Source organism: Mauremys reevesii, linkage group 1 (genome assembly GCF_016161935.1).
Source record: "Mauremys reevesii isolate NIE-2019 linkage group 1, ASM1616193v1, whole genome shotgun sequence".
Classification (NCBI taxonomy): Eukaryota; Metazoa; Chordata; order Testudines; family Geoemydidae; genus Mauremys; species Mauremys reevesii.
The window spans coordinates 12,922,218-12,946,102 of NC_052623.1; the positions used below are offsets into that span (position 1 = coordinate 12,922,218).

Here is a 23,885-nt window from a genome sequence, read left to right on the forward strand (position 1 = left end):
CACTATGACCCCCAAATATTTTTCAGAGTCACTGCTTCCCAGGATTGAGTCCCTCAGCCTGGAAGTACGGCCTGCAGGCTTTCTTTCTAAATGGAGACATTTACATTTAGCTTTATTAAAACACAGATTGTTTGCTTGTGCCCAGTTTACCAACCGATCCAGATATCTCTGTATGAGTGACCTGTCCTCTTCATTATTTACCATGCCTCCAATTTGTGGGTCATCTGCAATTTTATCAGTGATGATTTTATATTTTCTTCTAGATCATCAATAAAAATCTTAAATTGCATAGGGCCAAGAACCAATACCTGCGGACTTCCAGTAGAGACACACTTGTTCGATGAGCCCCATTTACAGTTACATTTTGAGACCTAGCAGCTAGCCAACTATTAATCCTCCTTTAACCCTCCTTTAATTCTTTATTAATTGAGTCCCATATCAGCCGCTCCATTCTCTTTCCCAGGACTGAAGTCAGGCTGACAGGCCTATAATTACCCAGGTCATCCCATTTACCCTTTTTAAATATTGGCCCAAAATTAGCTTTCTTGCAGTCCCCTAGAACTTCCCCAGTGTCCAAGACTTATTGAAAATCAGTATTAATTGCCCAGCGAGCTCCTCCCTGATAGGACTTCATTCTTACCAGGATCAAGTGTCCCCTCGCCGCCTGCAGCCCCCTCCACTCTGATCTCTCCAGGTCTCTTTAGTTTGGGTCTTGGCCACCTGCACGTTTGCTCCCACCCCCTGATTTTGCATCATCTGCAAATTTGATCGTGGTTGGATTGATGCCAAAGAACAGCTGACAGATGTGAAGCAGCTGCTCGCAATCAGAGATGTGCTTGGTTATCTTAGTTTAGCCTCTGGAATCTTAGAGCCGTGGACTGGCCAACAGCTGACAAAAACATCCCTGCTTGGAGATGGACTGCACTACCACAGACACAGCTGCCCAGATGCCCTAGCAGGTCCCTGCAGCTCCCAGTGCTCCCCAGATCTTTCAGAACTAGTCTGTTAGGTAAAGCAAGGCTCTTAAACGTCTGGGGGCCAGCTCAGCATGGGACAGGACAAGACACAATGCTTTAGCTCTGCTAAATATCAGCACTAACCAGCCATGCCTAAACTGCATCAGCTTTGCAGTGCAGGATGAATGTCTCTCAATGCTTCCTTATCTCCTCTCTGCCAGTGCCAACCAGACATGTCAGCTCCCCAGAGAATCAGGAGGCAGCTGTGACTGTGTGTTTGCCTGTAAATTACCTATCGCCCTCCTGCAAGTGAGCAGCTGTGAAAGCAGGGAACCATTCTGGATCTACCCGTAACCACATGGGGTGGAGATCCCCTATTCCTGGGAATTCAGTTCAGTGTGACCCACACAGCAGTGCATCCTATGAGTTACATGCAGGGGATGGGAGCCATTACTATGTGTACTGAAGTGACACTTACAGGCCTCCACTGAGATCAGAGTCCCACTGTGCTAGGCACTGCACATGCTAACAAGCATTGCCCTGCCCTGAAGAGCTTTATTGTCATTCCCATTTCACAGATGGGAATTGAGGCACAGGGAGATGATGTGATAGACCCCAGGCAGCAGCACTGGGACTAGAACCCAGAGCACTGGGCCCTAGGCCAGTGCTTTAACCACAAGGCTGTCCTCCCTCTAAGTGGGCTCCCTGCTTCTGTTCCTACCTACCTGTCACCTTGGTATCTAAGGGTACATCTAACACGGCAGCTGGGAGTGAGTCTCCTAGCCAGGCAGACAAACATGCTTCGCTGGAGCCAGCACATGACAAATAGCAGCGTGGATGCTTCAAGCTAGCCACCTGAGCTTGCCTCCCATGACAACTACAGGGGGGAAAAGGAGACACTTTCCATAGAACATTCACTCCATATCTGACCTCTCAATTCCCATCCTCCAAGGAAACCTCCACAACACCTTCCAAAAGTGAGCCTGGGAGCTTAAATTCCTAACATCTTGAATAGTGTGTGTAGATGGTCGTTCCCTCAAAAAAAGATATATTGGAATTGGAAAAAGTTCAAAAGAGGACAACAAAAATGATTGGGGCACGGAACAGCTTCCATATGAGGAGAGATTAATAAGACTGGGACTGTTCAGCTTGGAAAATAGACGACTAAGGGGGAATATGATTGAGGTCTATAAAAGCATGACTGGTGCGGAGAAAGTAGATAAGGAAGTGTTATTTACCCCTTCACATGACACAAGAACCAGGGGTCACCAAATGATATTAATACGCAGTGGGTTTAAAACAAAAGGAAGTATTTCTTCACACAACGCACAGTCAACCTGTGGAACTCTTTGCCAGAGGCTGTTGTGAAGGCCAAGGCTAACAGGGTTAAAAAAAAAAAAAAACTCTGGAAAAATTCATGGAGGACAGGTCTATCAATGGCTATTAACCAGGATGGGCAGGGATGTGTCCCTAGCCTGTTTCCCAGAAGCTGGGAATGGGCAACAGGGAATGGATCACTTGATAATTGCCCTGTTCTATTCATTCCCTCTGGGGCACCTGGCATTGGTCGCTGTTGGAAAACAGGATACTGGGCTAGATGGACCTTTGGTCTGGCCCAGTCTGGCCATTCTTATGATCTTAACTTTGCTAGACATCAAAAATTACAGATTTTATAAAGACACCGGATTTGGCTCATTACAACAATCCATAACCCGCTAAGACTCCTTTGGCATGTGACTGCAGAGGTGTTAGCTGCCCACTTCACCTGGAATGGTCTCTTGCAACAGGTGTTAACTCCTTATACTCAACAGCCTGTCCCACCTTGTATTTAGCTGTGACAATGAAAGTGCCTTTCCCAGACCACCAACACTGCAAACAGGCCGCCCCTGCATCACAGGTGTATGTGAATGTGTCCATCTGCCTGGCTCTGGCTGAGTCATCATTGTCCTCCTTCCAATCCCCTCTCAACTCTCCTTTGCCGTGAGGCTGACAAAAAACTTGACAGAGGTCCGGCTACTGATGTGCTGAGACCCACGCCTGCCATGCTGGCTAATACAGTTTTTGTTTCTTTGTGCTCCCCCTTCAGTCTGTCTCTGTCTGTTGTCTCTTGTCGTATGCTTAGGTTGTAAGCAATTTGGGGCAGGACCATGGTTCTATTCTGTGCCGTACAGCTCCTAGACCATCCCTGCTGTGATCCTTCTGAAGTCAATCGAGTTGCCCCAGGGCTGAACGCATTCCAGGATGCCCATGGCATGGGGCCTGTGTCCCTGTGTCACCACGACGGCGATGGCTCTTCAGTCCAAAGGAGGCTCCAACCCTGCTGAGCAGAGTGACCTTAAGGCTCAGATACAGGGATACCTCAATACAGGGCTGATGGGGGAATAGGGGGGCGTGTGCCAGCCAGCCCTATTCCACCCACAGCCAGGAGTGGGGGGTCTCCAGGGCTCCTGCCTGCTCTCCACAGGTGCTGGCGTGCCTCTCCACCTCTGCCATGCTGAACGAGAACTCGCAGATTGGGCACGGCACCCAAGCCTCGGGGGGCTCCTCGCGCTGGGGATCTTCCCGTGGCGGGGATGGCCAGGCTGTGTCTGGAAGGGAGCCATCTTCCCCACAGGTGGAAGCGTGAACGGGAAGGAGATCTGTGCTGAAGCAGCCTGCAGCGAGGAGAGATGACAGCAGAGCTAACCCCGGCCCACCTGGACTTCCTGGCTGCCAATGTACTGCACGCCCTGGCCACCTGGGGCTTCCAGCTGAGAGCAAGATTAGAACTTGGGACCCCAGGCCCTTGCCACTCGATCTCTGTCAGCTGTTCCCAGTGTAGGGCCTACCGCATAACTGGGCAGTTCTGATTCCAGCCAGGAGAGGGCAGTAGCATGAACAGAGTGCAGTTTATTACTTTACAACACTCAACATGTATACAGTGCTTCTCATAAATTCCAAGGCCAGAGGGGACCATTGGGATCACCTGCTCTGACCTCCTGTATAACACAGGCCAGGGAACTGTCCCAAAACAATTCCTACAGCAGAGCTTTCATTCTGAAGGAGCCCAAGCCACTGTACATTCACCCGCCGTTGAAATGCAGCCACCTCTGGGGTGGCACACGGCAGCTGTTGAACAGCAGCGAAGGCTCCCATAGCCAATTTAAAGTGCTGGGGGAGAATCAGGTCAGTGGAGTGTAGTTGCAGCCTGCCTCTGAGCTCAAACCCTGGTTCCATGAGTTCGACAACTTCTGCAAACAAACCACGGGTACTGAAACCAACCTCACCTCCCTACACCCCTTTGGGTCTCCTTAAGCAGGTGTGACCGAAGCCGGCTGAACTGCTGGGCGCTTGGCTGCTCTGAAAATCAAGCCACTGGGGCACTCAAGTATGGGTTTCACTGGATACCTTTTAGTTAACCACGTTTGAATCTTAGAAACGTAGGGCTGGAAGGGACCTCAGGAGGTCATCTTTCTAGTCCACGTCCCTGCAAAGTCATGAATAAAGGTGGCAAGGCTGCGACTAAGACGGGAGAGGAGAGTGCAAGGAAATCCCTCGCAGCAGTAAAAGGTGATGGGAGTGGAACTCAGGAACTGAGCTGTTACTGGTGTTTTAAGGGCGATGTGTGAGACTTTGAGACGCCACATGGTGGTCAAATGGGTAACCATCCAGACTGGCTGTCTCTCTAATGGCCCATCTACACGGCAAGCGAAGGTGTCATTGTAGTACGGGTAGGCATGCTGTGCTAACTTTCATCCAGCTAGCCCGCGTAATAACAGTAGTGACGACACGGCAGCATGGGCTAGCAGCGAGAATACGTCCCCGGTTGTTAGCCCGTGCTGCTGGATCTTCACTGCTATTGTTACTCATGTGAGCTGGATTAAAGATGGCATGGGTCTGCCTACCCACGCTACCATCACACCTCCCCTGGCAGTGTAAACAGACCCTAGAGATACACACTAGTTCAGAGATACTCACACTGAGGCTCACAAGCCGCAACTGGCTCTTTAATGTGTCCCTTGCGGCTCTGTGCAGCACACAATATTAGAACACTGTGACTGAATTATTAATCAATCTAAGTTATTAACCCATCAGGATGCTTTTACTATGTCATTAACCAATTGTAGTTGTTAAAATAATAACATTTGGTCAGTCATTTTGCTGTGAGAATAATATATAGAGATAAAAGGTAAATATTTCCCTGTCATACTGTTTAAATCTGACTATAGTACTGAGGTAAAGGAAAAGCTGAATTCACACGACTGTAGCTCTTTTGGGTAATGTTGGTCACTAATTTGGCTCCTGAACCACTGAGGTCTGAGTACACTGCTCTAGGTCAATACCAAATTACTGGTATGACACACCCCTGGGGTGAGGTTCTTTGGCCAGTTTGCAGATCAAACTAGACAGATACAATGGTTCCCTCTCGCCTTGAAGTCTATGCTCACCCTCTTCTTTGAGTCCAGCTCTGGAGACAGAATCAGGCGAGTCACCAAGCTGAACACCCCACTGATTGCAAACCCACCAGATGGGCAGGGATCCCCTCACTCTTTTTACAACCAGCTGAGTTAATGGAGGGGCCTCCCATGCTCGACCCGAGAGCCAGCTGCATCTCAGGGGTGGATCATATGAGCTGTACAGATCCGGTGTGTGTGTGACAGACCCAAAGGGCCTTCCAAAGAGAGCGATTTAGGCAGGAGGACGTGCTCTAAGGCACTCATTATAGCTGGCAGCTAGCCTGCACTCCAGAACACTCACCTGCACAGATGGGGCATGTGCCCATCTCCCCGCCTGCCTCTCCACCATCATCCAGCTTACTGGGCCTTCCTCCCCAGCTCCTGGCTCTTCCTCCCTGGGTGCCAGGCCTGGGCATTGACCTGCAGAGAGAGATTTCAGGAGCAGCTGCTTCTCCAGTCTGCAGCATCCTTTGCACTCCCACCTCAAAGGGTTAAAGTATAGCCCAGGCTCAGAGAAGCTGCCCTGCCTGTTGAGACACACCAGAGGCAGCTGCTGGAAGGGCCAGGATCCCCCCATTCCTGCTATCCCGTCCTACGCACCCACTGGCTGTGATAGAGACCCAGAGGAGAGCCCCAGGAAGGCACTGCGTGGACTGGGACACTGGCTCAGAGAAGGAGCTGCCAGCTGGCCTCCGAAGGGGGAAATCGGGACATTTGGAGGGTTAAGGGGAACACAACAGGGCTGATCCGTTACCTTGCTGCGGTGCCTTGAGATCTTCGTCTCCTGCTTGGCTTCATCCGGACCTTCCTCAGGGGTGGAGCGTCATGGACATCCTGCACGGGGCCTGGAGAATAACCACCAGCAGCATTGTACCTAGCTCCTGCATAGAGCTTTGCAAAGCAGGTCGGGATCACTGTCCCCATTTCACAGATGGGGAAACTGAGGCAACAGGCAGGGAAATGACTTGCCCAAGGTCACCCAGCAGCCCAGTGGCAGTTCTGAGACTAGAACCCAGATCTCCTGAGTCCCAGCCCAGGGCTCTGCCCACCAGGCCACACAGCCAAGCCAAGTTGGCACCAACACATGCAGATGTGCCGCTGGCAGGCAGTTTGGTGGGACTGGAGACCGGGAGCTCCCCATGCTCCAGAATCAACAAGAAGCAGTTTTGAATGGCGATGCTGAGCCACGAACACACGGGGGAGGGACATGATTCACTGTCTGAAATGGACACCAGGTAGGCCCAGTCCATGGAGTCTGCACCAGGGGATCAGGGGCTGACGGTGCTTAGCTATCTTGGGGGGAGTGAGCTCTGCGCTAGGAGGGGCAAGACCCCAAGGAGAAAGGGGAGCTGGCTAGAGGGGGAGGGGGTTGGAATGAAGAGCAACGGGAGGAAATGGAACAGAAGCTGCTGACAGCGAGAGCTCCTCCAGTGGGACAGCCTCCCAGTGGAAAGCCCATCTCTGAGGGCTGTCGCCAGCCCAGAGATCAGAGCGGTTTCAAAGCCTTTGGTGCCTGCCTCTAGGGAAGAGATGGGCCAGCTGGCGGCTCCGCCAGAGAGCATAGGGCCAGTCCTGCCTTGGCCGTGGGGAGGGACAGCCTGGATGGGACCCAATAGTGCTCATCTACCTCGGACTCCTCTCATCCGCCCAGCAATGATGAGACCTTGTTGCTCTGTTGGCTGGGGACTGACAGAGCAGCCTTACCCAGGGCAGAGGTGGACATTCCCCACCAGCTGCCTGGGCACATTCCAACAGCCCCGGATCCAACCAGGCCCCTCGGGGTCTGTAGGCTGCACTTCCAGCAGTGGGGCCCCAAGGGTGCCTTTCGCCAGCAGGGAAAAGGGTGCCATGCCAGGTCCTCCCAGATGCCCATCGCTCTCTGGATCATTACTGGAGCAGCTGCTGATCCCACCCGAGGGGGCAGGACAGCTTTGGAGAGAGCTGCAGCGTCCCCAGCTCATCTGGGCAGAGAAGGAGCTTGAGGGATCCCACTCGAGTCCCCACACGGCTGCGACCGGCTCCCACTCACCTGCTGCTGCAGGGCTCACGGCTGGATCTTCACCCTGCTGCCCCCGGCTGCTCCCCTGTCTCTCAGCAGCCAAAGAGGTGGCGCTGGGGCCCGGCTGGAGAGTGCGGCTGCGCGACTGGGCGGCCGACAGCACCATCCTGGCTGTCCGGCTGAGACAGGTCGGGCTGCGGGGGTGAGGCCTGCAGCCGGGCTCCAGCAGCTGCAGTCGGCTTTTCAGTTCCTCCTCCTCCCCCTTGCTCCTGGGCACAGAAAGCCAGAGACCCAGTGATTCCTGCCGACTGGCCAGGGAACACCCCGAATGGGACAGACACTCCCTGCTCCCAGCCCTGGAAGGGATCTCCCCCAGGGCCAGTAGCACATCCCTAACAGCAGCAGCTCAGGGAGTGATCAGGACTTTGGTGTAGACCCCCACTCACCCCACAGCTGGGCGTGCGGGTCAGACAGTCTATCCTGCGGTGACCCTGAGCTAGGATACAATGGTAGCAGGAGGGGCTCGTTCGCGGGGAGGGGCGGGAGACTCCAGCTGGAAGGGGCTGCCATCAATGACAGCTTTGGCCTGGAAAGCATCCTGAGGGGCTTGCTCCCAATGCCAGCGGAACAAGTGGGCACAGAGCCCATGGGCTTCCATAGGCGTTTCGGGCCCTCAGCTCCTGTCCAGCTCAGGATACAGCACAGGGGTAGATACAGCTGGCGGAGAACAGCCCCCTGCAGCAGCCCCTGGCTGTCCTGCCCAGTTGATGGGGGCAGTGCACCGAGAGAGGCTGTGCCGGGAGAGGAGAGGGTTCCTGGGAGGGGAAGCAATCCTCCCAGCCTGAGCCACTAGAAGGGGGTTGGCAAGCCCCCAGCTGGGACCCACAGTAGTAGCTCCCATGCGAGTGTCACTGGCACCATGACAGCCCCAGGAGGGAGGGGAAGCCATGCATGCGACTGCCTTTGGCCCAGCCCCACAGCTCCAAGGCGCGGCCCCTCCCTCTGAAGGGTGATCGCTCCCCCAAGGGTACTTACGGCTGCACCTCCGGGAAAAAAGTCCTGCGAAAGGCGGGGCTGGCAAGCCAGGGGCTGGCGGCAGGCTCGAGACCCGTCTGGGGGAGAGGGAAACACGGCTCAGAGCTCTGCTCTCATGGGAGATATCCCCCATCACCCCCAGAGCCAGCACGCGCAGAGAACCAGTAGCAGTAGAGAGAGAAGAGACCCCCCCCCAGGTCCCATCCAGCCCACCCCCATGGCCAGTGTCCTAGAGCTCATAACACAGGAACAATCCTGCACTGGTCCCCGTCAGACAGCTAGAGGAGTGGACAGGTGTCCTCCCCCTCTGAACCTGGCACACTCGACTGCATAGGCCATGCAGCACCCAGGAGTCAGGCAGGTGGGCTGAGCAGGCCACTGGCCTATCCCCACTGTGGCCAAGGGGCGAGAGCACCAGTCTCAGCAGCAACAAGAGACCTCCTTCTGCCACCCCAGACCACCTCACCCAAAGAGCATGGGGACCCCTTGCAGGCACTGACCTGGGGCGGAGCTGGAGCCGCCTGGCTGTGATCCGGGTCCAACGGAGTGCGGATGTGGATGAAGGAGAGGCCAAACTGGGCCTGCTTGTTGAAGGGCTGGCTGCAGGTGATCCTCACGCGATCCCACTTCTCGCCCAGTGCTGCCGCCAGGAAATCCCCTGCGGACAGAACAGGAGCAGATGGGCAGCTTCACATCTGGAGCGAGACCCTGCTGCCTTCTAATGGCCTTGCAATCGACACAGGAACATGGCCCTGCCACCCCACATCCAAACACTGGGACCATCCCAACTGGGAGTCCACTGCCCCACCACACAGATCCAGTCCCTGGGACCACAGCTCCCCAGATCCAACCACTGGGACTGTCCCAACTGGTACTCCACCACCCCAGCTCTAACCGCTGGGACCTCCACTCCCCACAGCGCCAGATCCAACCACAGGGACCACAACTCGTCTCCACACCTAATCCAGCCTGGGAACACCCTGAGACATCCCAATCACTGTACAGGCACAGGGGTGACCAGTTCAGGTACCCAGATCCTATCATGCGAGGCCCGAGCTGTAGTAAGAGGAGCCCCTGAAATATAAACCTTGGTATCAGAGGCCCGGTATGAGGCCTGAGGCCTGAACTAAAGTAATGGTCAAGACTTTGCTCACATAAAGCAAAGTGAAGCTGTCAGCCAGAGGCAGGCCCTGCTCACAGAAGCTGGCAAGGAAAGGGCTGATGCTGCAATCAGAGACATACCTAAAAGGTACTGGGCACCAGATGTCAGAACATTCGCATACTTGTACACTCCACACAGATAACAAGGAACAAGCTGACCCATCCCAATGACAGGGCCAAAAGGGTACTATGATGGAGAGAGTTGTTTTGTTCGAACCAACATGTACAAGGTGAGAGGCGGCACCTTACTACGTAGAGGGGTTGTACCTTGCTACGTAGAGGGGTTGCACCTCAATTCATCAGGAGTGATGTGTAACTTGTTTGTACCTGTGTATAAGAATGCATCCCTGGGGCGGTGTCTTTGTCCAGCCTAGGGGGCAATGGAAAGTCCCGCCACTGACTGAGCTGAGTCCATTGCCATGGGGCACATACTCATAGTATGTCCTGTAGAGTAACATCTAGAGGGAACTATCATTGTGCTTCGTTTGACAATAAACCTGGCCGAAGTGCCTTTGTACCTTACTAGAGTCTGTGGTCATTGGGGGTTCTCTCGGGGTCTGCTGTGTCAGCTATCTGCGCAGAGCTGGGGCAGCACACAGAGGGAACACGCACGCAGCCGATTGATATCAACATTGAACAGAGCAGAGCACCACACCGGCAGCTTCTGACAACACGAGTGAATACATGGAGAGAAGGCAGCCCTGGAGATGGGATGACCTCCCATCATGAAATGTGATTACTTGCTATAACAGGGCTTAGACGAGTGGGCATGAGGCACCATCAGCCACGAGCCCTAATCAGTGATACCCCCAGCTAGTGACCCACGTGTGAGCAGGGCCCTCTTTACCTTCTTTAAACATCCGGACCCCGGAGCGGTTCCTGTCCAGCTTCGAGTCAGCTGGCGTCATTAGTGTAGTGCTGGGCACCACGGTAACATAGGGCTGCTCCAGCGGCCAGAAGGAGCGCCCCACGTCCACCTGGACGAAGGCACAGCCACAGTTCCCTGCGGGTGGAGGGGCAAAGGTCAGGCCTGGGCGGAGCAGCTGAACCTCCCTCAGCTCAGTGCTGCGGTGAAACTGATCAGCCAGATCTGGGCACTGAAACTGGAGCCCCAAAGAGCTGGCTGGGGAGCCACCCAGCGCAACGAGAAGTGAGCGGAGCTGTTCAGTCTCTGTGGCCTGTTCACTCTCTGTGGGGAGCAGCCGCAAGAGGCCCGCCAGGCACCAGCAACAGTGGCGGCTTTGAGGAGTGATGTTGTTCTAATCTGCACCCCAAGGACCAGTATCCCGGCATGCGACAGAGACTGACCGGAATTCACCCACTGGCACGAACTATGGGGTGAGCATTTTGCTAACAGGGAGAGACTTTCCCCTTGTGGCCAGCTAGTTAGAAAGGGGACTAGCAGTCAGACGATTTCCCAGCCCTGCCACTGTCTCACTTGGGCAAGTCACCTCCCCTCACCGTGCCTCAGTTTCTCCATCAGTAAAACAGGGACAGCTGTGACAAGAGACAAGTGCACAGTGTTACCATGGTAGTATGTGGAAGTAGCGAGAAACCTTTGGACTCCTCAGAAGACAAGCCCTTCAAGCGTAGAGACAAGCACGGTGGCACTGCAGGAGACCCCAGAGAGATGTGCAGATTAGACTGCCGCCAAGGGGTCAGGGGTCTCGGTTTCTCCCTCTCTCATACCTATGTCTATGTAGCCAATAGAACTAGCCCGTTCCAGCTGCAGCTCCACTTTCAGCTGCCTGCTCCGATCCTGGGGGCTGCTCAGCCAAGGGTGAATGCCATCATCGCGCAGCAGATTCTCCACTGGATACCTGGGGTCCTGCACCAAACCAATGGGGAGGGGAGAGAGCAGAAGCATGGTGCTTAGTAGAGGGTCAGCAATAGTTACTGTTCTCTAGTAATGATCTGAAAGCACATTACAGATTTTACAAAAGGGTCAGACCTTACCTGCTGCTGAAATGCAGCCACTGCTGGGGTGAAGTGTAGTAGATGCTTACCAGCACACAGAAACATTATACAACAGTTTATGGCAGGAAGAATACTGTATCCAATTCACAACACTTTCCAGGCCAGATCCTCAGCTGGTGTAAAGTGGGGAAGTCTGGATCTATGTCAGTTTATACCAATGGAGGATCAGACCCTCAATTTCTATAAGGATTCAAGGATCTCACAGTACTAGGGTATGCAGAGTTCTGAAGCAAAATGTAGCACCTCCTCGTGTCCAATTAAAGAACTGCAGTTGAAGATGAAAAGCATTATTATTACCTGAGAGGTGAAGGACACCACATGGTTGATTTTAACTGGAGCCATTTCTGATTCTTCAGAAACCCCCCTGCTGCCTGCTTGAAGCGTCCTCTGGGTTTCCCGGAAATACTCTCTCAGTCCATACGGTCCATCAGCATCTAGCAGAAACACAGACAGAATCTGGTTCTTTACAGAGATTGGAGCCATTTCCACTTGGTCTCACTTTGGGCACGTTTGCCAAGGGCTGTGTTTTCACAGCCAGTAATAAAAGTGGATTTGAATTTCACTGAACATTTATGATCCTCCCTCTGCTGTCACTGAAGGAGATGGATATTGTATATTACACACTGTGCTGGCCAGACGAAGTCTCAACAATGCAGAGTCAGATGCCTGTTTGTATCCCCTGCACCCTCCTTTCCACCAGATCAGAGGCCTTGTGTATATGGGACAGATGCCCCAGTTTAACTTCAGGTGGGAATGTCATGACTGGATTAATCAATTCAGTACAAACCTCCATGTGGACATTCTTATTTCAGTTTAACTTAAACTGATTTCCAAGCAGATTAAACTAAACCAAAAATAAAGCCACTCAACTGAAATCAGTGTCCACATTGGGTCTTTGCACCAGTTTATCTAAACCAGTTTAAATTTCCATCTTAAGTGAAGTTGGTCCAACTAGACAAACTGATATACTCCTTGGAATATTACTGTGATGACCAATAGGATTCCAATCAGGATCAGGGACCATTGTGCTAGACACTGACAGAAAGACACTGTCTCTGCCCAGGAAAGCTTAGCCTGAAGCCTGGGGCTACAGGTAGTCACAAGGGGCTGCCTATGTGGATCCAGCTGCAGGATCAGGACCCAAAAAGACGAGCATCATAAGAAGTTCGGGGGAGAAGGATACAAGGACTCCAAATCCTATAATCAGATCCATATGGACAGAACCCTCCTCAGAGTCCCACTGTGAAGGCAGATTGGAGGATTGAGGCCAAAGCATTTTCAGGTATGTATACTTTTAATTAAAACTGTACCTGACTGCCCCTCAATTTGTCTCCAGTTAGATGGTTAGTAGGTTTCATGGAAGAAGTAGGTCTGGAGGAGGACAGGAATTTTGTCTTCTTGTATGGATCTGCGAAGTACCACGTACACCTGTGATGGTGTAGAAATAATATGTAATTTTACATCTTTCCTTAGGCTTCACTCACTTCCTCTGTACCCTTTTGTTTCCCCCAAATCCAATCTCTCTACAGGTTCATTTCAGGTTACCCCAAGTTGATCACACAGCAAATTCTGTGAATAATTTGGGGGGAAAAATTACCTTTTTTTCAACTGCTGATTTTTTAGAACATTTGACTGTTATAGAGCACTTGAGCTATGCTTTAAGTATTTGTTTTGCTAAATAAATTCATCATGATGTTTTGATATACCGCCTCATTACATAAAGTCCCTATGTAATGTTACTGCACTGGCCTGGAGTTGTTTCAGGACATTTTAATATCCTAAAAGCAAGCAAGTCTGGCCTGTGAAAATCAGAATAAGTAATCACCTTAAGTGGTGTCTAAACAAACAACAACAAGTGAAACTTCAGCAAGGAAAAAATGACATCTAGGCTTTTCCACCAATGTTTACATGAGAAATTAATCCATCCACAGATTCAAGGATCAGTTAAAAAGCTGATGAAAATAGTTAAAGAAGCCAATTTTAATCTATTTCCCAGAGCAAATTCTACTTCTACAGGTTGTGGGAACCAATTCAATATAATCATAATAATAATAATAAAAAAAAACCTCCTCAACTGTTACTTCTTCAGGGAAAAAAAAATCAGGTACAAATTACAGCATCTCTTTTCCATAGGAACCTGAAACAGACACAAACCCTCCTTTGCTTTCACATCACCCCTTATCCCCAACAGCCCTCCTGTGTAGATGATCCCCAACCCCACATCCGCACACAATCCCCCGCCCAACCACCCCAGCACAACACCTTACCACCCATCCCCCAGAAAAGTAAGACTTTGGATCCATTCAGCTCTTTCCCTCCCAGCATTTCAAAAAGCTTTGCAGGCTGACCCCATCCCAAAGCCAGACAAAACCCCTTCCCCACCCCCAAACCCATCCAATCCCCACTTCCCAACCCCAAATTTCACCAAACTTACCCCATACATCCCCCACTCTTCCAAAACCACAATATCCTGATTCCCTACTCCCAGACCCCTAGCCCCCCAGTGCCCTAGATCCCCCCATCCCCGGCTACCCTCAAACACGGTTTTCAAAACAAACCCCAAAACAGCCCAATCCCATTTCAAGACAAGCCCAAAACAAGACCAATCCATTTCTGCTCGGCGACACCTAATGCCAACAAGCAAGCCCGAAACAAGCCCCAAACTTCAAAATGGGGTGTTTTTATAAAAATACCGTCATTTATTTTTAGCATTCAAATGGACACAACGAAAAGGTACACTATAACTTGTAACCATTCTGCCAGATAGATACTGCAGCAAACAGGAACAGGTTAAATATACAGGGGGGGTTTCTTCAACAACCCTTTGGTGGAAAACTATAAATATATGTATATAAAATAAAACATTTTGAGTGCATTTGAAGGATTTACTGAGAAAACCTCCCAACTGTGGAAGCAAGGAAAGAATTAATAAGGATTTGAAGGGGATTTTAATGCATGTTAGTCAGTTAGCAAGAGTCAGGCCATACTGTGACCCTTATGACGTGAGATTTGTAGAAGCAAGATAATGTAAGACAGAGTGAACTGTGTGAAAGTATTACGACCTTGCAATGTGCAGTCTTGCTTTTTCTAGTGAGATAGCAGAAAAGCTTATGTATAAACAAAATGTAGTTGTTGCTTTTTACTGTCTGTATTATTGCTAGAAATTGTCTGAAAAAAGGTATAAAGGCTTGATGTAATTGTTTACCAGTTGAGAGACCTGTCCAGGACCCTGTGTCCTATGGCACTCTCTCCCTCCATTGTAATTACTGGAGAAATAATAAAGTATTTGATTCTGCTGCACCCAAACAAAAAGCGAGAACTTAGTTTTTCTTCGACAATTTGGGGGCTCGTCCGGGATGGCAACGCCCACGGACCCACAGACGGCTACTACGGATCATTCCCCTTCGAACCCCATGGCGCCACATGAGAGGTATGAGACCTTTTGAAATCTCTATTGGGGTATCGGAGGAGGACTTTCCGTGAGGACGTCTGTCTCTGTTGGGCTCACGCCATCTGAACTTATTGACTGTGCAGCAGGATCAGATGCAAAGTGGTATTGGGGAGAGGCCCCAATAAGGTTAGTTTATAGCAGTACTGGGAACTGCTGAGTTGGCCAAGGAAATGCATAAGGTAATGCATAAGGTAATGCATAGGTAAATGCATTAGAATGCACCGGTGCTGAGGGGTTTTTACCGCCTCAAGAGGGGTTGTCATACCGCCTCATGGTATTGGTCCGGACCAGGTAAAGATGCATCATGGTTTAAAAAAAAAAAAAAAAAAAAAAATTAAAAAGATAAAAAGGTTAAAAAAGGGTTTAAAAAAAAAGAGGAAAGAGGCCTTGGTGTGTGTGTGTACACCAGTGTGAGTGATCGTTATCGGAAGACGCCCAGAGTACCCTGTGAAGCGGAAGCTAATGATCAGGACTGCTCTAACGCAAGCCCGGTAACTAGTGGATCTTTAGGAGATCCGACCCACGGTGGGCTGACTCAGCCTGGCATAGTCCGGCGAGGAAGCTGCCTGGGTCTAGGGGTGTGTGAACCCATCTTCCCTCCCCTTTCCCTTCCGTGTGGGCTACTGACAGTCTGATCATCTCCTTAGTTTTTGAGCCGCTAGCGCGGACAGGGCACCCTCTCTGTGTGTGTAAGTGGAGAATGGGTAAGGCAAAACTAGATTTGAATGGGTAAGGGACAGTCTAAATATTCCACCTTACCCCCTAAGGGTACCCCAGCATATTACATGTACGTACATTATGGTCCTAAAACCTGCAGGTATTTAAATGATTGGAATCTGTACATGCGTGAAAAGCCATCTAAATAATGCCCATTAGAAGGTACCTTCAATCTAGATAAGATCATATATCTCAGTGGAGCTTTAATCACAAAGAAAAACCTCTGACACAGTGTGAGCAATTTGTCTATTTTGTGAAAATACTCTGACCCACAGCTGAATTCCAATGCACTATTCTATAAATAATTTATTGAAACGTTCAACGTTTCAATAAAGAATCTCTCTAAAAAATCATGCTTACTAAAGAAAATCCTACACAAGCTTACATTTAGACCAGCTTTGATGGCTAACTGGGTCGTTATTTTAACAAACTAACATTACTTCATAATGTCTTGTCTTGGTGTGCAAATTGGAAGACATCATATTGTTAGACCAAGGTACTTAATTTGCTTTTGTTTCCGCTTGCACTGGGAATCCATTTTAGCAAAGGAGTTACTGAGTCCCAATCTTTAACATTAGTTTTACATACCCTGGCTGCCCCACCAGGCGTGTGCCTCCCACTGGTTTGGTCATCACCCTTGGCCGCTCCGCCAGGTGAGCCTCTGAGACAGTAGGACTTTTTCCCCTTGCACACCTGCACCACGGACCAAACATCAACTGCTTTGGTCCGGTGAATCACAAAGACCTGAGCCAGGAACAGAAGAGCAAGCTATGGGAGCTCAGCAAGGATGAGTAGAGTGGTGGGACTCCAACTTCAGTTAAATGTCATCCTCGCTCTCTACATCATCTGTGGTGGGATCAACTCCCTGTGTGTGGTACATTCCCATGGTAAAGCATTGAAGCATATCCTGGGGTGGAACAAAATCCTTACAGCACAGCCCCCATCATCTTAACTCGTACCAGATATGCAGTATACTGCTCTGAGCCTGTTCCGGTGCTTGGACTTAATGTTTGTCTGCAAAAACACTCGTTCTGCATCACCATTACTGAGAGGCATGGCAAGTAGAGAGAGCGCTACAGTCCTCAAAGTTGTAGACCTCCACCCAGAACTGCTCTGCTTGTTTGTCATCTGTGTTCTTCCATTTCTGGCAGCTGATGGCTTGATACTGGTTATCAAAGGCCCCCAAGTCACCTTTGAAAATGTTTACCATTGAGATCTTCGCTACTTGAGGTTTTGCCAGAGACAGAATAACCAATGGACTGAACACCGACAGAGTTCCACAGATCGACATTCGCTGGTAGTCTGCGCTACACTTGCTTAGCTGCTTCAAGAATGAAGTCTTGACATCTACCGTCTTGAACCGGTTTGTCAAGATTTGCGGCTCCTAGAGCTGTGGTGAACATTACGCCAAAATTAACAACCAGTGGCAAGTGGCTGGCTGTGTCACTCAAATGGACTTCCAGGAGTTTAGTGTCCGATACAGGGATGCTCTTTGGAAACAATATTCTAGCTAAAAGACCCCAAAAGAAAGACAGGAGGGCATCCAACATCTTGAAAGCATTACCACCAGATTCCAGTTGGAACAGTTTGTTGAGTCTGGAGAATTCCTGCAGAATCAATGTTAGAAACTGTAAATACAGTTTATTCACAGGGTCGCAATACAGAACTTCTGCTTCATAGCATCACGGCTTATCTTTGCCCAGTTGGAAGTGTAGCTTCAATGTATCCCACTGATCCAGTACACGCCCATAAGTCGTGAATGCTGACAGCTGAACAGGCTTAAGTGGCGTGTTGCCAGGATTCATTACCTGGAATAGCTGTGCATATGCACGCTGTCTCTGGGGGCTGTGAAAGAATCAGCTGTAGGAATGGGAGACTAAAAACTCTAGACTGTGTGGCAGCATTTCTGCGGCTTTACTGGCACACAGCTGGATGGAATCACATACGCATTTGATGAGACTGAGCCTGTTATTCTGCTTGAGCAGATGCATGTACATGGAATTTTTATAGCCGACCATGAGGCTACAGCCATCGGTGTCAATCCCAATAGACCTGCTGAAATCCAGACCTACACTGACAAGAAACTGAAGCAGCGCTGTGGCAATAGCTTCAGCTGTTTCACCTTCCAAACTGAATAGTCCCAAAAACATGGAGACAATCTTGCCTAAGGAGGGACTGGGATGATTTAGTTGGGAATTGGTCCTGCTGTGAGCAGGGGGTGGGACTAGATGACCTCCTGAGGTCCCTTCCAACCCTGATAGTCTATTATTCTATGAAGTACCACACTACAATGCAAAACTCCTTTACTGCAACAATGTCTGTGCTCTCATCGATAACCAGTGAATACTGGAACTCATCAATGTCTTTGATGCGGTCGTAGAACATGCAGGGAGAAATAACATGGTTGATTCATGCCCAGCGTTTTGTGCAATGGAGGTGGATATCTTTTTCAAAAGCTGATCTGGCAAGCTCACCGAAGTAACCCACAAAACTGACCACTGTGTGGCAGGCAATGTAGCAGACCAGTTTTAGCTCTGCTTGGTGCATCCGCAAGACAGTGAAATCAATATTTGTCAAGCGCATCATAGAAAATGGTTTTGTATTTGATATGTTTCTCAGTTGCTGCATGTTGCACAAGATCTGCACAATTTGCATGAATTAGGCCTTTGCAATATCTGCAAAAAGCTTTTGTGTTGTCACCAGTTGCAGGCTTCAGCCAATCTTTAAATTCTTATTCTTTTTCCCATTCCTTTGTGTATTTCTTTCCATAATTCGCCCATTTGCTTGTGCTTGGCTGCTGATGATCCATACTGCTCTCTTTTCTCTAGTGTTGAATAAGTCTCAAAATTGCCGACAAGACAGGCTAACCTGGAACATGATAGGAATTGATGTGTCAAGTGGGTGGACCAGGCCAAGAATGTCCATGATTTTGGCCCCCACCAACACCCACAAACCATGCACATTACAAGGACTCTGTGACGACTTCGGGGGGGGGGGGAGAGCGTGACTTGTTGAATGCAGCATCATTTTCTCCCCACCCCCCCACAGGGGGTTCTGGGGGAGGCCTTTGTCTGAACTATTTCCCTGCGTGCAGCAGCACCCCACTTTTCAGTCTATAGTGTATAGAGAAGGATAAACAAGTCATTTCATTCATTGTATGTATGAAATAATTGTACTTTATACTGACTTCACTAATGCTTTTTATGTACACTGTTGTAAAACTAGACATATTTGTACATGAGTTGATGTACCCCCTGGAAGACCTCTGCATACCCCCAAGGGTACACGTACCCCTTGTTGAACACCACTGCTGTAAACTGTCACTTAATAGTATTACGAATTACACCAATAGGCCATGCGCAGTTCGTTGCTAGGCTGAGGCACAAAGACCAAAGTTACGCAGAATGTTCGAATACCAGAATTTTATTATGCTCGAGCATGGTGCCCCCCTGCTAGCCAGGGGAGGACCTTGGCTGCAGGTTACAGAGGGTTTATATACCTTTTAGTAGTGCGTGCTGCCTTCGTGCATCGTAAGCTTTAGCCAATAAACAAGCCATTTAACTATCTTTAACCTATCATGACCAAATGCTTTGACGTGCTGGCTAGCGCTTAGGCAAGCAGTTATCTTGCATACCAGAACTTCCCTGAATTGTGGTGTTGCTCTCTGTTTCAATGGTTTTATTATGTTTTATTATGTTTCAGCACTGCCCTAGTGCTGACCCCGGTACATGATGTACTCGCTTTCCCTTAATGGTGGACCTAGGCCTTAAAAATGGAGTCACTCAAGCTAACTGCCCTCAACAGTCCCCCCTTTTCTTTTGTACGTCAGTAAGCTATATTGGGGCAGAATAGCCGCGGTGAAGGATTGTCGACAGCACATACTACAACACTGCAAGCATACAAAAAAGAATACAAAGAAAGAGACTACAAAAAGGATTAGGTATAAAATACGCCGAACCCACGCCCCCAAGTCTGGTAACCATGAAGTCAGCCAGTTCCAGGCCTTTTGGAATCTGGTGCTGGTATCGTCAAGGCTGATGCGATGAAATGAGGCAGCTTGCTGCATAATGGCATGGATGTTGGTCTCCACCCGTCGATGTTGATTCACGAACACACAACAGCTAGAGTTAACCAGGGCGCAAACCCCACTCTGGTTTGCAAGGAGTTAATCCAGGGCCAAACGATTTTGCCTAGCTGTCTGAGATAGCTGAGTCACTTCGGTTTGGAGGACAGATAAGATGTCTGCCGTAGCATTTCCCATGACTTCTAATGCTGTTGAAATATTTACTATAGCCTTCTCTAATTCACTTACCCCTAACCAAGGCAAAAACCAGTGTACGAAGGAATGAAAGCCCGTGGGCTGATCAGAAAGGGGATTCGAAGAGACACTTTGTCGGCTCCGCCATACAAGGTTGTGGATTTCTCCCTGGATCAAGGTTTGGTGTACTGTGACAGCAGGTACTATGGCCCCCAAGGTACACGTGCCACACCAACCCGCCGGGAGGGTCTTATAAGCCGTATGATTACATAGCCAATACCAGCCAGATCCCTCAGGGACCGGCCATGGGGCCCTGGAGTAATTGGAGGGGCTTGCCGCACCAGTATTGATCCGAGTGGTATCATTGCAACCCGTAAAGTTGCCCACAAAAACAGCATTATCTATACCCTTTTTCCGTGATATGCATAAAGCATAACTACCCTGGGCCACCATATCAATGGACCATGTCTGGATCATAACATTCCAGCTAAACGTAGTATTTATCCACAATCCGGCCTGGAGGGTTCTGTTGAGGGGGATAGGTACCCCTACTAACTGGACTCCCTGGCCTATGTGTGGGGGTATGAATGCAAATCCAGCATTGTGTCCGATTCACATTTTGTATTATAGCATGAGTTAAACTGAAGAAACTGTTACCCTCCCATCCTTGTATCGGATTTGTGAATAGGGAGAGGAACCCGCAGGCAAACCATACCAATAATGACATCCTTTCCTATACCACACAAAGAACAAAACTACCAGTGTAAGTCCAATTGATAGAAAAGCAAGAAGTCCTGGTGGAGTGTGGCGATCCCACTAATCGGAGGGTTCAGTCCACGGATTAGCAGTGACATTCATTCATGAGGTGGTTCGTCAGGAGGAGGAGCAGGTGCCGGCTTATCGTGGCTGTGATGAATCCATGAACTTTTACCTGCAACCTTTAAAGCAGAATAAGTACATAACAAAACCTGATACGGCCCTTCCCACTGGGGTTCCAGGGGATTGGTGCGGGGAATCTTTTTTACCAGCACCCAATCCCCTGGTTTAAAGGAATGGACCTGTAACCCTAATGGCGTGGTTTGGAATAATTGAGCTTCTGACTGATTGTCAGCCAGCTCCTTTTGCAACCCCACAACATACTTGGCCAGTGTTTCATCTCCATCCAAGAGGCCAGCATGTGCGGGAACATAAGTTCCCAGGACCAAAGCTGACCTACCAAACAATATTTCAAACAGGGACAGGCCCAAGGGCATACGTGGGGTTCGCCTTATGTGCCACAGGACTATAGGCAATATGTCTGGCCACTTAAGTCTGGTCTCCTTACAGTACTTTGCTATCATTGTTTTTACAGTTCGGTTCATACGCTCCACCTGTCCTGCAGACTGGGGATGATACGGGTATGCAGTTATCGAGTAATTCCCAGACACTGGTACAGTTCTTCCAGGATTTTTGCTGTAAAGTGTGAACCCCGGTCAGAGTCTATGACTTCAGGAACACCAAACTGGGGCACAATGTCTTTCATTAGAAATTTCACCACGGATCTTGCATCTGCTTTTCTAGTTGGTATTGCTTCAGGCCATCCCGAAAATTGATCCATTACTACAAGGAGGTGGTGAAACCCTGAGCTTCTAGGCATCTCAGCATAGTCCATTTGCAGGCGTTGAAACGGGAAGTTAGCCCAGGGTCTTCCCCCCTTTGAGTCAGCATGAAGCCGAGAACTTGCAGAAAAAGTCAGACAAGTAGAACAGGAACCGAGGGCCTGCTTTACAGCAGGGTAAACATAAGGCGCTGCCCAAAACTTAAGTATAGCAGTAGCCGTGCCCTGTATCCCAGCGTGGCCCAAAGAATGAAAATAACGGGCAGCTGGGAGTAGGTAGCGGCAGGGGAGAATAGGCTTATCCCCAATACGCCAGACCTTATCGGGGCCCTCAGATCCCTCCCAGCGTTCCCAATCCCAGAGTTCCTCCGGGGGCACGTCAGCGTATAACATCACCCAATCAGAGGGCGGGAAGGACGCGTCCAGGAGGAGGGAAGCCGAGACCAGGAGGGGCTGTAGGGCCGCGGCCTTTGTGGCCGCATCAGCTAAGGCATTACCCTGGGACACAGAAGTATCAGACTGCTGGTGCGCATAGCAATGAACCATTGCCAACTAGAGAGGGGCCTGTATGGCATCCAAGATACAGAGATCAAAGGGCCGTTGGCGATTTTTGTATCCGAGGAGGTCAGAAACCCCCGCTGTTTCCAGAGCTGGCCCGTGGCATGGCAAACCCCAAAGGCATATCTAGAGTCTGTATAAATAGTGACAATTTTCCCTGCAGACAGCAAGCAAACCCTGGTGAGAGCATGTAATTCCGCACCCTGAGCGCTAAAGGAGGGTGGTAGAGGGGCAGCTTAAACAATATCTCTCTGAGTGGTAACTGAATAGCCCGATACCCGCCGGCCATCCGAATAGTACGAGGAGCCGTTGGTGTAGAGGAGTGGGTCAGGATTGGCTAGAGGGGAGTCGCGTAAATCCGGGCGAGGCTTACCACCCTCAGCGATGACATCCTTACATACATGATGAGGTGTGTCATCCTCCGGGAGGGGTAGCAGCGTAGCGGGGTTGAGGACATTGCAGCGGCGCAAGGTGATGCTGTCAGCCGCCAGCAAAATCAATTCATATTTATGAGCTCGCTGTGGAGACAGCGCCTGCGTCGTACGCTGCTTCAAGAGAAGCTCAACCTCGTGAGGAACCCAGACCGTTAGAGGGGGCCCTAAAACAACAGGTCGCGACCGCTCGACCATGACGGCCGCAGCGCCGATGGACCGCACACAGGAGAGAGGAATGAGGAGGGGTTGGACGGGCCGACAGGAGGCTGTCAGGGGACAGGGATGGGGGGTGGATGGAGCAGGAGTCCCTGGGGGGGCATCAAGAACTAGAGGTGGGGTTAACATGCATCCGCATACATTACGCTATTTACGTCACATATAATTTTGTTATTATTTATATAGTCGTGGAAAGTAAATAATACCTGGAAGAAACAAAAGGGTTTTTTTTTTTAACGTGTTTTGTGTTTTTTAGTCATCTCTGCCGGGGCCCCGCCGAAGATGTTTGAATTGGGCCCCGCACTTCCTAACGCCGGCCCCGCAGCCAGAGCCAGCAGCACACACACACAATCCCCCCAAAACATATCCCACCCCCCAAACCAACAATCCCCGCCCCCAGAGCCGGGGCCTGCACCCCAGGGCAGCCTGAGGCACAGAGCCAGGCAGCTGCCCGCAAACACACAATCCCCCACACACCCCGGTCTGTACCCACCAACCCCCTCCCCCTTTACCCCCGAGTCGCACCTCAGGCAGGAGCCAAGGACTGGGGAACGAAGCCGCTATCTCCCGCCAAAACCCGCCTGACCTTTGACCTCCCGCTGGGAGCCGCGCTCAGGCCCCGCCGGGGCTGTTTGTAAATATTTTATTTATTTATCTCCCCCCCACAATTATTACGCTAATTATAAAGATGTTCCCATAATTATAATGTTTTTTTCTTCTCTCGGGGGGGCGGCCGCAGGAGGGGTTAAAGGTCAGGAGGCCCATGGGGCATGCCGGGCTTTGTAGTCTTTCCGGAGCGCCTCGTCACGTCCAGGGCCCAAAGTGAGGGGCGGGACAAGAGCAGGGAGCGTCTCCCAAGTTCAGCATCCCAGTAAAAAACGTAAATTGAACTTAGTGGAGAGGACGCTTGATCTTTACAGCGTGACGTCAGCAAACCATTGTGCTCTCCGATCCGAGAGGCGTCCGGGAAATGTATCACTTTTTTTTAAGGATTTTGCGTTTCTTTCTGGTGGTTGTAAATATCAGATGACCCTCAAACTCTGTGACAGCTCGCCGGCTGTCCGGGAGCCGTCCCGCCCCTCCATTCTCT

General features: G+C 50.2%; 1 protein-coding gene across 3 annotated transcripts; it reads right to left on the reverse strand.

The window, feature by feature from the left end:
- Nucleotides 1-2,608: 2,608 nt before the first annotated feature.
- On the reverse strand, nucleotides 2,609-23,421 carry LOC120396051 (short transient receptor potential channel 2). Of its 3 annotated transcripts, XM_039520937.1 has the most exons (12): nucleotides 23,321-23,421; nucleotides 20,750-20,928; nucleotides 12,875-12,992; nucleotides 11,862-11,998; nucleotides 11,277-11,415; nucleotides 10,435-10,590; nucleotides 8,927-9,084; nucleotides 8,427-8,503; nucleotides 7,422-7,660; nucleotides 6,147-6,237; nucleotides 5,694-5,812; nucleotides 2,609-3,610 (listed from the first exon to the last, which is right to left on the reverse strand). In XM_039520937.1, exons 4-12 carry the CDS (start codon nucleotides 11,904-11,906, stop codon nucleotides 3,363-3,365), a joined length of 1,272 nt encoding a protein of 423 aa, XP_039376871.1. In that variant the 5' UTR covers nucleotides 11,907-11,998; nucleotides 12,875-12,992; nucleotides 20,750-20,928; nucleotides 23,321-23,421; the 3' UTR covers nucleotides 2,609-3,362. The 3 variants fall into 3 exon arrangements, with proteins under 3 accessions (XP_039376871.1, XP_039376872.1, XP_039376873.1); XM_039520938.1 differs by lacking the exon at nucleotides 20,750-20,928 and having other exon boundaries at nucleotides 23,321-23,382; XM_039520939.1 differs by lacking the exons at nucleotides 20,750-20,928; nucleotides 23,321-23,421 and adding an exon at nucleotides 13,640-13,718.
- Nucleotides 23,422-23,885: the final 464 nt, after the last annotated feature.